The 15823-nt window shown below is 42.5% G+C and overlaps 1 protein-coding gene across 2 annotated transcripts in view; it reads right to left on the bottom strand.

Moving 5' to 3' along the window:
- The window catches only part of LOC135513709 (phosphatidate cytidylyltransferase 2-like), a 125252-nt gene that overhangs the window by 86104 nt on the left and 23325 nt on the right, over positions 1–15823 (bottom strand). For both annotated transcript variants that reach the window (XR_010451571.1, XM_064936587.1), the window contains exons 2-5: positions 15215–15363; positions 9549–9645; positions 7375–7472; positions 5353–5492 (exon numbers count right to left, since the gene is read on the bottom strand). Coding sequence is in view for 1 of the 2 variants with exons in the window: in XM_064936587.1 (XP_064792659.1) it covers positions 5353–5492; positions 7375–7472; positions 9549–9645; positions 15215–15363 (484 nt within the window). In the remaining variant the exon portion in view is untranslated. The remainder of the gene's footprint in view (positions 1–5352; positions 5493–7374; positions 7473–9548; positions 9646–15214; positions 15364–15823) is intronic.

Below are 15823 nucleotides of genomic sequence, written 5' to 3'. Positions count from 1 at the left end.
ATAGAGTTCCATGTAGTCATGGCTCTATGTAGTACTGTGGAATAGAGTTCCATGTAGTCATGGCTCTATGTAGTACTGTGGAATAGAGTTCCATGTCGTACCGTGGAATAGAGTTCCATGTAGTCATGGCTCTATGTAGTACTGTGGAATAGAGTTCCATGTAGTCATGGCTCTATGTAGTACTGTGGAATAGAGTTCCATGTAGTCATGGCTCTATGTAGTACTGTGGAATAGAGTTCCATGTAGTCATGGCTCTATGTAGTACTGTGGAATAGAGTTCCATGTCGTACCGTGGAATAGAGTTCCATGTAGTCATGGCTCTATGTAGTACTGTGGAATAGAGTTCCATGTAGTCATGGCTCTATGTAGTACTGTGGAATAGAGTTCCATGTAGTCATGGCTCTATGTAGTACTGTGGAATAGAGTTCCATGTCGTACCGTGGAATAGAGTTCCATGTAGTCATGGCTCTATGTAGTACTGTGGAATAGAGTTCCATGTAGTCATGGCTCTATGTAGTACTGTGGAATAGAGTTCCATGTAGTGATGGCTCTTAGTATTGTGGAATAGAGTTCCATGTCGTCATGGCTCTATGTAGTACTGTGGAATAGAGTTCCATGTCGTCATGGCTCTATGTAGTACTGTGGAATAGAGTTCCATGTCGTCATGGCTCTATGTAGTACTGTGCACCTCCCATAGTCTGTTCTGGACTTGGGGACTGTGAAGAGACCTCTGGTGGCATGTCTTGTGGGGTATGTATGGGTGTCTGAGCTGGTGTGCCAGTAGTTTAAACAGACAGGTGCATTCAACATGTCAATACCTCTCATAAACACAAGTAGTGATGTCGTTGAAGAGAGTAGGACCGGAGAGGAACATCGACTAGCCAGACTAAGGCTTCTTTCCAAATGGCAACCTATTCCCTACGTAGTGCACTACTTTTGACTGACACACAAAATATTGAAGTGTCTTTGAGTGGGGTATGGTAGTAGGTGCCAGGTGCACCGGTTTGAGTGTCAATCCCCTGCAACGCTGCTGGGTTTTTCCTCGCTCAACAGTTTTCTGTGTCGCCACCCAAAGGACATCCAGACAACTTGACAACTGTGTGAAGCATTGGAATCAACAAAATCGGCTAGCATCCCTGTGGAACGCTTTCGACACCTTGTGGAGTCCACGTCCGACGAATTGAGGCTGTTCTGAGAGCAAAAAGGGGAGGGTGGAACTCAATATTAGGAAGCGCGAGACATATACGTAGATAGTGGCCAGTTTATTAGGTACTCCTCCCCGTTCATGGAAATGGTTTGCTCCTACAGACAGTGAGTCACATGGCCGTGGCTTGCTGTATAAAGCAGGCAGACAGGCATCGAGGCATTCAGTTACTGTTTCATGGAACGTTTAGAATGGGCAAACACGAGCGTGGTATGATAGTTGGTGCCTGGCACGCCAGGATCCAGTATCTCAAAAACGGCCGCACTCCTGGACTCTTCACAACGACAGTGTCCAGGGTTTTACGACAACCAATAAAAACATAAGCGGCAGTGGAAACGGATCATTGACCAATAACAAACAGAGCAATAGCAAACAGAGCGATAGCAAACAGAGCGATAGCAAACAGAGCGATAGCAAACAGAGCGATAGCAAACAGAGCGATAGCAAACAGAGCGATAGCAAACAGAGCGATAGCAAACAGAGCGATAGCAAACAGAGCGATAGCAAACAGAGCAATAGCAAACAGAGCAATAGCAAACAGAGCAATAGCAAACAGAGAAATAGCAAACAGAGCAATAGCAAACAGAGCAATAGCAAACAGAGCAATAGCAAACAGAGCAATAGCAAACAGAGCAATAGCAAACAGAGCAATAACAAACAGACCAATAGCAAACAGAGCAATAGCAAACAGAGCAATAGCAAACAGAGCAATAGCAAACAGAGCAATAGCAAACAGAGCAATAGCAAACAGACCAATAGCAAACAGACCAATAGCAAACAGACCAATACACAAACAGACCAATAACAAACAGACCAATATAAAAACAGACCAATAACAAAGAGACCAATAACAAACAGACCAATATAAAAACAGACCAATAACAAAGAGACCAATAACAAAGAGACCAATAACAAACAGACCAATAACAAACAGACCAATATAAAAACAGACCAATATAAAAACAGACCAATAACAAACAGACCAATAACAAACAGACCAATATAAAAACAGACCAATATAAAAACAGACCAATAACAAACAGACCAATAACAAACAGACCAATAACAAACAGACCAATATAAAAACAGACCAATAACAAACAGACCAATAACAAACAGACCAATAACAAACAGACCAATATAAAAACAGACCAATATAAAAACAGACCAATAACAAACAGACCAATAACAAACAGACCAATAACAAACAGACCAATAACAAACAGACCAATAACAAACAGACCAATAACAAACAGACCAATAACAAACAGACCAATAACAAACAGACCAATAACAGCGTAGTACAACAGTGGTGTTTAGAACGCCATCTCAGAACGCACAACTCATCGATCCTTGTCACGGATTGGCTATTGCAGGAGACGACCACACCAGGCTTCCAATCAGATAAAAACAAGAATGGTCTCCAGTGGGGAAGCCAACACAGGAGGCGTGGAAACACACGGCTGGTCAGTCCCCAGACCTTAACCCTACAGAGGGGATGGAACGGGCTGACGGCAGCATGAATGTTCCGCCGTCCAATTTGCAGCAAATGTGTGATGCCATCGCGTCAGCATGGACCAACATCCCTGCGGAACATTTTTGACACCTTTGTAGAATGCCCCGAATAATTCAGGCTGTTCTGGGAGGTGGGATCCAACCCAGTCCTAGATACCTAATAAAACTGGTCATTGAGTGTGTATATGTGTATATATACAGTGGGGCAAAAAAAGTATTTAGTCAGCCACCAATTGTGCAAGTTCTCCCACTTAAAACGATGAGAGAGGCCTGCAATTTTCATCATAGGTGCACTTCAACTATGACAGACAAAGTTAGGGGGAAAAAATCCAGAAAAATCAAATTGTAGGATTTTTTATGAATTTATTTGCAAATTATGGTGGAAAATAAGTATTTGGTCACCAACAAACAACCAAGATTTCTGGCTCTCACAGACCTGTAACAACTTGAAGAGGCTCCTCTGTCCTCCACTCGTTACCTGTATTGAAGATGAAACGTGGCTGGGTCTTTCAGCATGACAATGATCCCAAACACACCGCCCGGGCAACGAAGGAGTGGCTTCGTAAGAAGCATTTCAAGGTCCTGGAGTGGCCTAGCCAGTCTCCAGATCTCAACCCCATAGAAAATCTTTGGAGGGAGTTGAAAGTCCGTGTTGCCCAGCAACAGCCCCAAAACATCACTGCTCTAGAGGAGATCTGCATGGAGGAATGGGCCAAAATACCAGCAACAGTGTGTGACAACCTTGTGAAAAAGACGTTTGACCTCTGTCATTGCCAACAAAGGGTATATAACAAAGTATTGAGATAAACTTTTGTTATTGACCAAATACTTATTTTCCACCATAATTTACAAATAAATTCATAAAAAATCCTACAATGTGATTTTCTGGATTTTTTTTTCACCTCATAGTTGAAGTGTACCTATGATGAAAATTGCAGGCCTCTCATCTTTTTAAGTGGGAGAACTGCCCCACTGTATATATAACACTTACGTCTATACAGATCTGTTGTACTGTGGCTATAGAGATAACATGTTGCATTAGCTGAATACTCGATTCTGATTGGTGTAGAGGGTTTTGTTGATTTTCTGATACACAACAAACATGATAAAATGGCTACGAAGACGCCGTTATTCTCTATGTTAAACGTTAAAGGGTTTCCTATATGGAAAATATATGCAAAACAAATGTATGGAAAAAGTCCTGCTAAATGGCATAGACATACAGTGCATTAGGAAAGTATTCAGACCCCTTGACCTTTTCCACATTTTGTCACGTTACAGCTTTATTCTAAAATTGATTAAATAAAATGTTCCTCAACAATCTATATACAGAGTCCCCCATAATGACAGAGTGAAAACAAGTTTAGACATTTCTTTGCAAATTTAGGTTGAAGGAATTGTCCGTAGCGCACCGAGACAGGATTGTATTGAGGCATAGATCTGGTTGAAGGGTACCAAAGAATGTCTGCAACATTGTAGGTCCCCAAGATCACAGTGGCCTCCATCATTCTTAAATGGAAGAAGTTTGGAACCACCAAGACTCTTCCTAGAGCTGGCCGCCCGGCAAAACTGAGCAATCAGGGGAGAAGGGCCTTGGTCAGGGAGGTGACCAAGAACCCGATGGTCACTCTGACAGAGCTCCAGAGTTCCTTTGTGGAGATGGGAGAACATTTCAGAAGGACAACTATCTCTGCAACACTCCACCAATCAGGCCTTTATGGTAGAGTGGTCAGATGGAAGCCACTCCTCAGTAAAAGGCACATGACAAGCCGCTTGGAGTTTGCCAAAAGGCACCTAAAAGGACTCAGATCATAAGGAAAAATATTTATTGGTTTGATGAAACCAAGATTGAACTCTTTGGCCTGAATGCCAAGCGTCACATCTGGAGGAAAACCTGGAACCATCCCTACGGTGAAGCATGGTGGTGGCAGCATCATGATGTGGGTATGTTTTTCAGCGGCAGAGACTTGGAGACAAGTCTGTATCGAGGGAAAGATGAACAGAGCAAAGTACAGAGAGATCCTTGATGAAAATCTGCTCCAGAGTGCTCAACACCTCAGAATGGGGAAAAGGTTCACCTTCCAATAGGACAACGACCCTAAGCACACAGCCAAGACAACGCAGGAGTTTTCATGGCTGTGACCTGATTGTCCTTGAGTTTCCCAGCCAGAGCCCGGACTTGAACCCTGTGCAGCGACGCCCCTCATCCAACCTGACAGAGCTTGAGAGGATCTGCAGAGAAGAATGGGAGAAACTCCCCAAATACAGGTGTGCCAAGCTTGTAGCATCATACCCAAGAAGACTTGAGGCTGTAATCGCTGCCAAAAGTGCTTCAATACAGTACTGAGTAAAGGGTCTGCATACTTATGTAAATGTGATTTTATTTTTATACTTTTGTAAATATATATTTAAAAAAAATGTTTTTGCTTTGTCATTATGGGGTATTGTGTGTACATTGATGGAGGGGGACAATTGAACCCATTTTAGAATAAGACTAACGTAACAAAATATGCAAAAATACACAAGGGGTCTGAATACTTTCCTAATGCGCTGTCTGTCGTCTTCTTCTTCTTCTTCTTCTTCTTCTATATTAAACACAGCACATGCTGTATCGATGCTCCACCGAGGCTCACCTGCCAGGTAGAGAGTGAAGGAGATGAAGCGATGGTATCGGACCAGGAACTGGAGTGAATCCTCTCTCTGAACCAACGCACCAAAGTACTCCGCCAACGTCTCACCGTAGAAGAAATAATTCACACAAATCAGGAAGTACCTGGAAGACAAACAAACAAAGATGGATACTGTGAATATGTAGTTCTCTCTTTAAATGTGTGTGTTTTGTATCACATAGGCCCTATATATTCAGTATCAATCAGTTCAACACAAATCAAAAAGTAACCTAAAGTTCCTGGAAAAACAGAGGAAGGATATTGTAATCCTTCCATTGGTTTAAGGTGTGTTTTTTACCTCACATATTTGTTGGATATCAAGGTTAAAGTTTGGTTGTGTGAGTGATAAGGTTTGGTTGAGAGGGCTTCATTGCAGTGGCCTTTGTTCAGGGTTGGCTTGACTGGTGTGTGAGTGTGTGTTGTGTGCCAAGGTTATTATGGTAAACTGAAACTAAAATTAGAAACTATTTTGTAAACTGAAATAAAATAAGAAAAATATTTTAAAAACAAAACAATGTGCACTAAAGCTGCTCTGCTGTACAGAAATGTAAAACTCAAAAGGGGAGAGGGCCACTCTATATTCACACTATTACCTGCAGAGTAACACTAGGCAGCATTTTAGACAGAGGCAGAGCAGAGAGAGGGACGTGAGGGAGAGAGAGAGATCGTAGGGAAAGAGAGAGAACATTGGGAAACATAAAAAAGAGAGAGAGGGTAGGGACCGTAGGGAACCAGAAAGAGAGAGATGGGTGAAATAGAGGGGGGGGGGAGAGAGGAGAGATCGAGATACACTGAACAACAATATAAAGGCAACATGTAAAGTGTTGGTCTCATGTTTCATGAGCTGAAAAAAAATATCCCTGAAATGTTCCATACGCACAAAAAGCTTATTTTTCTCAAATTTTGCACACAAATTTGTTTACATCCCTGTTAGTGAGCATTTCTCCTTTGCCAAGATAATCCATCCACCTGACAGGTGCGGCATATCAAGAAGCTGATTAAACAGCATTATCATTCCACAGGTGCACCCTGTGCTGGAGACAATAAAAGGTCACTCTAAAATGTATAGTTTTGTCACACAACACAATGCCACTGATGTCTCAAGTTTTGAGGGAGCGTGCGATTGGCATGCTGACTTGCAGGAATGTCCACCAGAGCTGTTGCCAGAGACCTGCATGATGGTCACTGGTACGCTGTAGTCGTGTGCTCTTCACGGATGAATCCCGGTTTCAACTGTCCATGGCAGACAGCGTGTAGGGCGTTGTGTAGGCGAGTGGTTTGCTGATGTCAACGGTGTGAACAGAGTGACCCATGGTGGTGGTGGGGTTATGGTATGAGCGGGTATATGCTACGGACAACGAACACAATTGCATTTAAATCAATGGAAATTTGAATGCACGGAGATACCGTGATGAGATCCTGAGGCCCATTGTCGTACCATTCATCCGCCTCCATCACCTCATGTCTCAGTATGCTAATGCACGGCCCCATGTTGCAAGGATCTGGACACAATTCCTGGAAGCTGAAAATGTCCCAGTTCTTACGTGGCCTGCATACCCACCAGACATGTCACCCATTGAGCATGTTTGGGATGCTCTGGATCGACGTGTACAACAGAATGTTCCAGTTCCCGCCAATATCCAGAAACTTCGCACAGCCATTGAAGAGGAGTGGGACAACATTCCACAGGTCACAATCAACAGCCTGATCAACTCTATGAGAAGGAGATGTGTCACGCTGAATGAGGCAAATGGTGGTCACACCAGATACTGACTGGTTATCTGATCCACGCCCCTACCTTTTTAAAGGTCTCTGTAACCAACAGATGCATATCTGTATTCCCAGTCATGTGAAATCCATAGATTAGGGCCTAATGAATTAGTGTCAATTGGACTGATTTCCTGATGAACTGTAACTCAGTAAAATCTTTGAAATTGTTGTCTGTTGCGTTTATATTTTTCTTCCGTGTAGATACAATGTCCTCACCAGCTGAGTGTCCTGAACCAGGGCAGCTCGTAGGAATGGTAGACTCTGTAGCCGATATCAATGATCTCCTGAAAACACTTGATCTGGATGGTCATCACCTACCAAGGAGAGAGAATCACATGTAGTTACCCCTGGTTACCACCTACCTACACAGGAAGAGTTACCACCTACCCACCCAGGAAGAGTTACCCCCTACCTACCCAGGAAGAGTTACCCCCTACCCACCCAGGGGGAGTTAACCACCTACCCACCCAGGGGGAGTTAACCACCTACCCACCCAGGGGGAGTTAACCACCTACCCACCCAGGGGGAGTTAACCACCTACCCACCCAGGGGGAGTTAACCACCTACCCACCCAGGAAGAGTTACCCCCTACCTACCCAGGAAGAGTTAACCACTGGTTACCACCTACCCAGCCAGGGGGAGTTACCACCTACCCAGCCAGGGGGAGTTACCACCTACCCACCCAGGTGGAGTTAACCACCTACCCACCCAGGGGGAGTTAACCACCTACCCACCCAGGGGGAGTTAACCACCTACCCACCCAGGGGGAGTTAACCACCTACCCACCCAGGGGGAGTTAACCACCTACCCACCCAGGGGGAGTTACCCACCTACCCACCCAGGGGGAGTTACCCACCTACCCAGCCAGGGGGAGTTAACCACCTACCCACCCAGGGGGAGTTACCCACCTACCCACCCAGGGGGGGTTACCCACCTACCCAGCCAGGGGGGGTTTCCACCTACCCACCCAGGCGGAGTTACCACCTACCACTAATATGAGCATGGTGTTATAAAGCCTCGTACCACTAATATGAGCATGGTGTTATAAAGCCTTGTACCACTAATATGAGCATGATGTTATGAAGCCTCGTACCACTAATATGAGCATGATGTTATGAAGCCTCGTACCACTAATATGAACATTGTGTTATAAAGCCTCGTACCACTAATATGAACATGGTGTTATAAAGCCTTGTACCACTAATATGAACATGGTGTTATGAAGCCTCGTACCACTAATATGAGCATGGTGTTATGAAGCCTCGTACCACTAATATGAGCATGGTGTTGTTATGAAGCCTCGTACCACTAATATGAGCATGGTGTTGTTATGAAGCCTCGTACCACTAATATGAGCATGGTGTTGTTATGAAGCCTCGTACCACTAATATGAGCATGGTGTTGTTATGAAGCCTCGTACCACTAATATGAGCATGGTGTTGTTATAAAGCCTCGTACCACTAATATGAGCATGGTGTTGTTATGAAGCCTCGTACCACTAATATGAGCATGGTGTTGTTATGAAGCCTCGTACCACTAATATGAGCATGGTGTTGTTATAAAGCCTCGTACCACTAATATGAGCATGGTGCTGTTATGAAGCCTCGTACCACTAATATGAGCATGGTGTTATGAAGCCTCGTACCACTAATATGAGCATGGTGTTGTTATGAAGCCTCGTACCACTAATATGAGCATGGTGTTGTTATAAAGCCTCGTACCACTAATATGAGCATGGTGTTGTTATGAAGCCTCGTACCACTAATATGAACATGGTGTTGTTATAAAGCCTCGTACCACTAATATGAGCATGGTGTTATGAAGCCTCGTACCACTAATATGAACATGGTGTTATAAAGCCTCGTACCACTAATATGAACATGGTGTTGTTATGAAGCCTCGTACCACTAATATGAACATGGTGTTATGAAGCCTCGTACCACTAATATGAACATGGTGTTATGAAGCCTCGTACCACTAATATGAGCATCGTGTTGTTATGAAACCTCGTACCACTAATATGAACATGGTGTTATGAAGCCTCGTACCACTAATATGAGCATGGTGTTGTTATGAAGCCTCATACCACTAATATGAGCATGGTGTTGTTATGAAGCCTCGCACCACTAATATGAGCATGGTGTTGTTATAAAGCCTCGTACCACTAATATGAACATGGTGTTGCTATGAAGCCTCGTACCACTAATATGAGCATGGTGTTGTTATGAAGCCTCGTACCACTAATATGAGCATGGTGTTGTTATGAAGCCTCGTACCACTAATATGAGCATGGTGTTGTTATGAAGCCTCGTACCACTAATATGAGCATGGTGTTGTTATGAAGCCTCGTACCACTAATATGAGCATGGTGTTGTTATAAAGCCTCATACCACTAATATGAGCATGGTGGGTCCCAGGTAGATGACCATAAAGAATCCTGATATCATGGCCAGAGACAGAACCCCTCGGATCCGCCAGTTCTTCCATCTGGAAACACAACACAGACAGATCCACATCAACACACACAGATACACATCAATACACACAGATACACACAGATACACATCAATGCACACAGATACACATCAACACACACAGATACACATCAACGCACACAGATACACATCAACGCACACAGATACACATCAACGCACACAGATCCACACAGATACACATCAACGCACACAGATACACATCAACGCACACAGATACACATCAACGCACACAGATACACATCAACGCACACAGATACACATCAACGCACACAGATACACATCAACGCACACAGATACACATCAACGCACAGATACACATCAACACAGACAGATACACATCAACACAGACAGTTCCACATCAATACACACAGATCCACACAGATCCACATCAATACACACAGATACACATCAATACACACAGATCCACATCAATACACACAGATACACATCAATACACACAGATACACATCAACGCACACAGATACACATCAATACACACAAATACACATCAATACACACAGATACACATCAATACACACAGATACACATCAATGCACACAGATCCACATCAATACACACAGATCCACATCAATACACATCAATACACACAGATCCACATCAAAACACACAGATACACATCAATACACACAAATACACACTGATACACATCAATGCACACAGATACACATCAATGCACACATATACACATCAATACACACAGATACACATCAATACACACAGATACACATCAATACACACAGATACACATCAATACACACATATCCACATCAATACACACAGATACACACAGATCCATATCAATACACACAGATCCACATCAATACACACAGATCCACATCAATACACACAGATCCACATCAATACACACAGATACATATCAATACACACAGATCCACATCAATACACACAGATCCACATCAATACACACAGATCCACATCAATACACACATATACACATCAATGCACACAGATCCACATCAATACACACAGATCCACATCAATACACACAGATCCACATCAATACACACAGATACACATCAATACACACATATACACATCAATGCACACAGATACACATCAATACACACAGATACACACAGATCCACATCAATACACACAGATACACATCAATTCACACAGATACACATCAATACACACAGATACACACAGATCCACATCAATACACACAGATCCACATCAATGCACACAGATCCACATCAATACACACAGATCCACATCAATACACACAGATCCACATCAATACACACAGATACACATCAATACACACATATACACATCAATACACACAGATACACACAGATCCACATCAATACACACAGATACACATCAATACACACAGATCCACATCAATACACATCAATACACACAGATCCACATCAATGCACACAGATACACATCAATGCACACAGATCCACATCAATGCACACAGATACACATCAATACACACATATACACATCAATTCACACAGATCCACATCAATACACACAGATACACACAGATCCACATCAATACACACAGATCCACATCAATGCACACAGATATATACATCAATACACACAGATCCACATCAATACACACAGATCCACATCAATACACACAGATACACATCAATAGACACAAATACACATCAATGCACACAGACACATCAATGCACACATATACACATCAATGCACACATATACACATCAATGCACACAGATACACATCAATACACACAGATACACATCAATACACACAGATCCACATCAATACACACATATCCACATCAATACACACATATCCACATCAATACACACAGATCCACATCAATACACACAGATCCACATCAATGCACACAGATACACATCAATGCACACAGATCCACATCAATACACACAGATCCACATCAATACACATCAATACACACAGATCCACATCAATACACATCAATACACACAGATCCACATCAATGCACACAGATACACATCAATGCACACAGATCCACATCAATACACACAGATCCACATCAATACACATCAATACACACAGATCCACATCAATACACATCAATACACACAGATCCACATCAATACACACAGATACACATCAATACACACAAATACACATCAATGCACACAGATACACATCAATGCACACAGATACACATCAATACACACAGATCCACATCAATACACACATATACACATCAATACACACAGATACACATCAATACACACATATACACACAGATCCACATCAATACACACAGATCCACATCAATACACACAGATCCACATCAATACACACAGATCCACATCAATACACACAGATCCACATCAATGCACACAGATACACATCAATGCACACAGATCCACATCAATGCACACAGATCCACATCAATGCACACAGATCCACATCAATACACACAGATCCACATCAATACACACAGATCCACATCAATACACACAGATCCACATCAATACACACAGATCCACATCAATACACACAGATCCACATCAATACACACAGATCCACATCAATACACACAGATCCACATCAATACACACAGATACACATCAACACACACAGATACACATCAACACACACAGATACACATCAACACACACAGATACACATCAACACACACAGATACACATCAACACACACAGATACATCAATACGTTTTTGTCTTTTGAGCTTCTAGTCATGAAATCTATGCAGCCTTTTTATAGCTACTGTTTACAGGCCTTCTGGGACATATACAGCGTTCCTCACTGAGCTCCTATTGGACCTTGTAGTCATGGCAGATAATATTCAAATATTTGGTGACTTCAATATTCACATGGAAAAGTCCACAGACCCACTCCAAAAGGCTTTCGGAGCCATCATCGACTCAGTGGGTTTTGTCCAACATGTCTTCGATGTCAGAAGGTGAATTCACCAATTTGTAAGTCGCTCTGGATAAGAGCGTCTGCTAAATGACTTAAATGTAAATGTAATGTCTTCGGACCTATGCATTGCCACAGTCATACTCCGGAACTAGTTTTGTCCTGTGGAATAAATATTGTGAATTTAAAATGCTTTTCTTCATAAACCTGGACTATCGGACCACCATTTTATTACATTCACAACCGCAAAGAAAACAATCTGCTCAGACCCCAACCAAGGATGATCAAAGGTCAAGCTATAAATTCTCGGACGCCCAAAGATTCCTAGATGCCCTCCTAGACTCCCTCTACCTACCCAAGGACGTCGCATTACAAACATCCATTAACCACCTAACCAAGGATCTACGTTTAACCTTGAGTCATACCCTAGACACAGTTGCACCCCTAAAAACCCCAAAAACATTTGTATCAAGAAATTAGCTCCTTCCTATACAGAAGATACCCGAGCTCTGAAGCACGCTTCCAGAAAATTGGAACGGAAATGGAGCTCCACCAAACCTAAAGTCTTCCGACCGGCTTGGAAAGATTGTAGCGTGCAATATCGAAGAGCCATCACTTAAGCTCGATTAGCCTATTTTTCCAACCTAATTGAGGAGAATAATAACAATCCAAAATGTACTTTTGATACTGTCGCAAAGCTAACTGAAAAGCAGCATTCCCCAAGAGAGGATGGCTTTCACTTCAGCAGTGATATATTCATCAACTTCTTTTGAGGAAAAGATCATGATCATTAGGATGCAAATTACAGACTCCTCTTTGAATCTGCGTGTTTCTCCAAAGCTCAGTTGTCCTGAGTCTGCACAGAACTACCAGGATCTCAGCGCAACGAGGACACAAGTTTTTTTAGTACTACTATATCTCTTGACACATCGATGAAAATAAACATGGCCTCGAAACCTTCAAGCTGCATACTGGACCCTATTCCAACTAAACTACCGAAAAAGCTACTTCCTGTGTTTGACCCTCCTATGTTGAACATAATTTACAGCTCCCTGTCCTCAGGATGTGTACCAAACTCACTAAAAGTTGCAGTAATAAAGCCTCTTGAAAAAGCCAAAGCTTGACTCTGAATATATATTTTTTTAAAGGTATTAAAATTGGCATATATCGAATCTCTGTTTAAAAAAAAACCTGTTGTGCAGCAACTTACTGCCTTCCTGAAGACAAATAATCTATACGAAACACTTCAGTCCGTGTTATTCTGGACCCCGATCTCTCTTTTAACGAACATATCAAGACTGTTTCAAGGACAGCTTTTTTTCCATCTACTTAACATTGCAAAAATCAGAAGATTTCTGCCCAAAAATTTTGAAAAATGTATCAATGCTTTTGTCACTTCTAGGTTAGACTACTGCAATGCTCTACTCTCCGGCTACCCGGATAAAGCACTAAATAAACTTCAGTTAGTAATAAAAACGGCTGCTAGAATCCTGACTAGAACCCCCCCAAAATGTTATAATTTCAAGGTTTTACTGCTAACCTACAAAGCATTACATGGGCTTGCTCCTATCTAGCTTTCTGATTTGGCACTGCCGTACATACCTACACGTACGCTACGGTCACAAGACGCAGGCCTCCTTACTGTCCCTAGAATTTCTAAGCAAACAGCTGGAGGCAGGGCTCTCTCCTATAGAGCTCCATTTTTAATGGAATGGTCTGCCTATCCATGTGATAGAGTCTACGTCTGTCTCGACCGTTAAGTATTTTGTTTGTTTGTTTGTCTAAGCACACTATGTTTGTCTATTGTTGTGACTTAAATGGAGATCTGGTTGAGCTGGTTGAGAGAATGCCAAGAGTGTGCAAAGCTATCATGGCAAAGGGTGGCTATTTGAAGAATCGCAAATAGAAATTATATTTTGATTTGTTGAATTTTTTTTTGGTTACTACATGATTCCATATGTGTTATTTCATAGTTTTGATGTCTTCACTATTATTCTACAATGTAGGAAATAGTTAAAAAAATATATAAAAAATAAAAACCTTGAATGAGTAGCTGTTCTAAAACGTTGTATATGTCCATTGATTTGTTTCAACTGGTACCGGGGGACCTTTAGACGAGTTGTGAGGCCTGTGGGCATCGTAGAGCACAACAACCTACATGTGGTGTTCATGAGAGTGTCACCTTTCCACAGAGGGGTATCATATTGGTGTGTAGCCCAAACTGTTCGGACGCTCCAGCCAGAAGTTGGCAGATCGGCTTCAGACGAATCCCAAGACGCTTGTGGGAGTCGTAGACCAAGACGGGGAACACCATCGTGTTTGTGAGAGTCTCATCTTTCCATAGAGGGGTCATAGTCGTTTGCAGGCCAACAGTTCAGACGTGAGAAGACTGATTTTCTGGATATCACATGGTCTGACAAACACCACTTTAGATGTAGAATATCGACAGGGCAGAGGATTGAGACTCATCCAATACAGAACCCCCCCCCCCAACACTATTTCTTGCTTGGGGATTGTTTTATTATGCTAATTAGATTTCCTGGGGGGGGGGCGTGGTCATCAATCTTAGGGGGGTTTTAACGCACATTCCCTCCTCAACTTCCTGTTGAGATACTGAAGTGTGTGTGTGTGTGTGTATTTGTGTGTGTTACCTGGGGTTGAGGCCCTCCACAGCCTTGTTGAGGAACTGTGGAGTGTTGTCTACTGTGGAGGGAGGAACTTCTGGAGTGCCTGCGTTAGACTCTCGGTCTCCATCTCCCTCTCCTCCAGCCAGACCCAATCTGTCCTCTCCAGCTGCCTCCTAACACACGCGCACGCACACGCACACACACACACACGCGAGATGGAGAGCGTTAGACTAGAATACTAGTGTGTCAGCACAAAGAAAACCAAACAATGATACTATACTGAACCAAAATATACAGACGTAACATGTAAAAAGATCCCATTTCCAAAAAAAAAAAAAAAAGTGTATTCATTTCCAATTTTGAGCACATTTTTTTTTACATCTCTGTTAATGAGCATTTCTCCTTTGCCAAGATATGACACACCTGTCAGATGGATGGATTATCAAGAAGCATTATCATTACACAGGTGCGCCTTGTGCTGGGGACAATAAAAGGCCACCAAAATGTCCAGTTTTGTCCCACAACACAATGCCACAGATGTCTCAAGTTGAGGGAGCGTGCAATTGGCACACTGACTGCAGGAATGTCCACCACAGCTGTTGCCAGAGAATTTAATGTTAATTTCTCTACCAT

The sequence above is a fragment of the Oncorhynchus masou genome, chromosome 25, assembly GCF_036934945.1.
Source record: "Oncorhynchus masou masou isolate Uvic2021 chromosome 25, UVic_Omas_1.1, whole genome shotgun sequence".
NCBI classification, from domain to species: Eukaryota; Metazoa; Chordata; class Actinopteri; order Salmoniformes; family Salmonidae; genus Oncorhynchus; species Oncorhynchus masou.
Note: the sequence above shows the minus strand (reverse complement) of the source record. Positions and strands in the feature narration are given on the sequence as shown.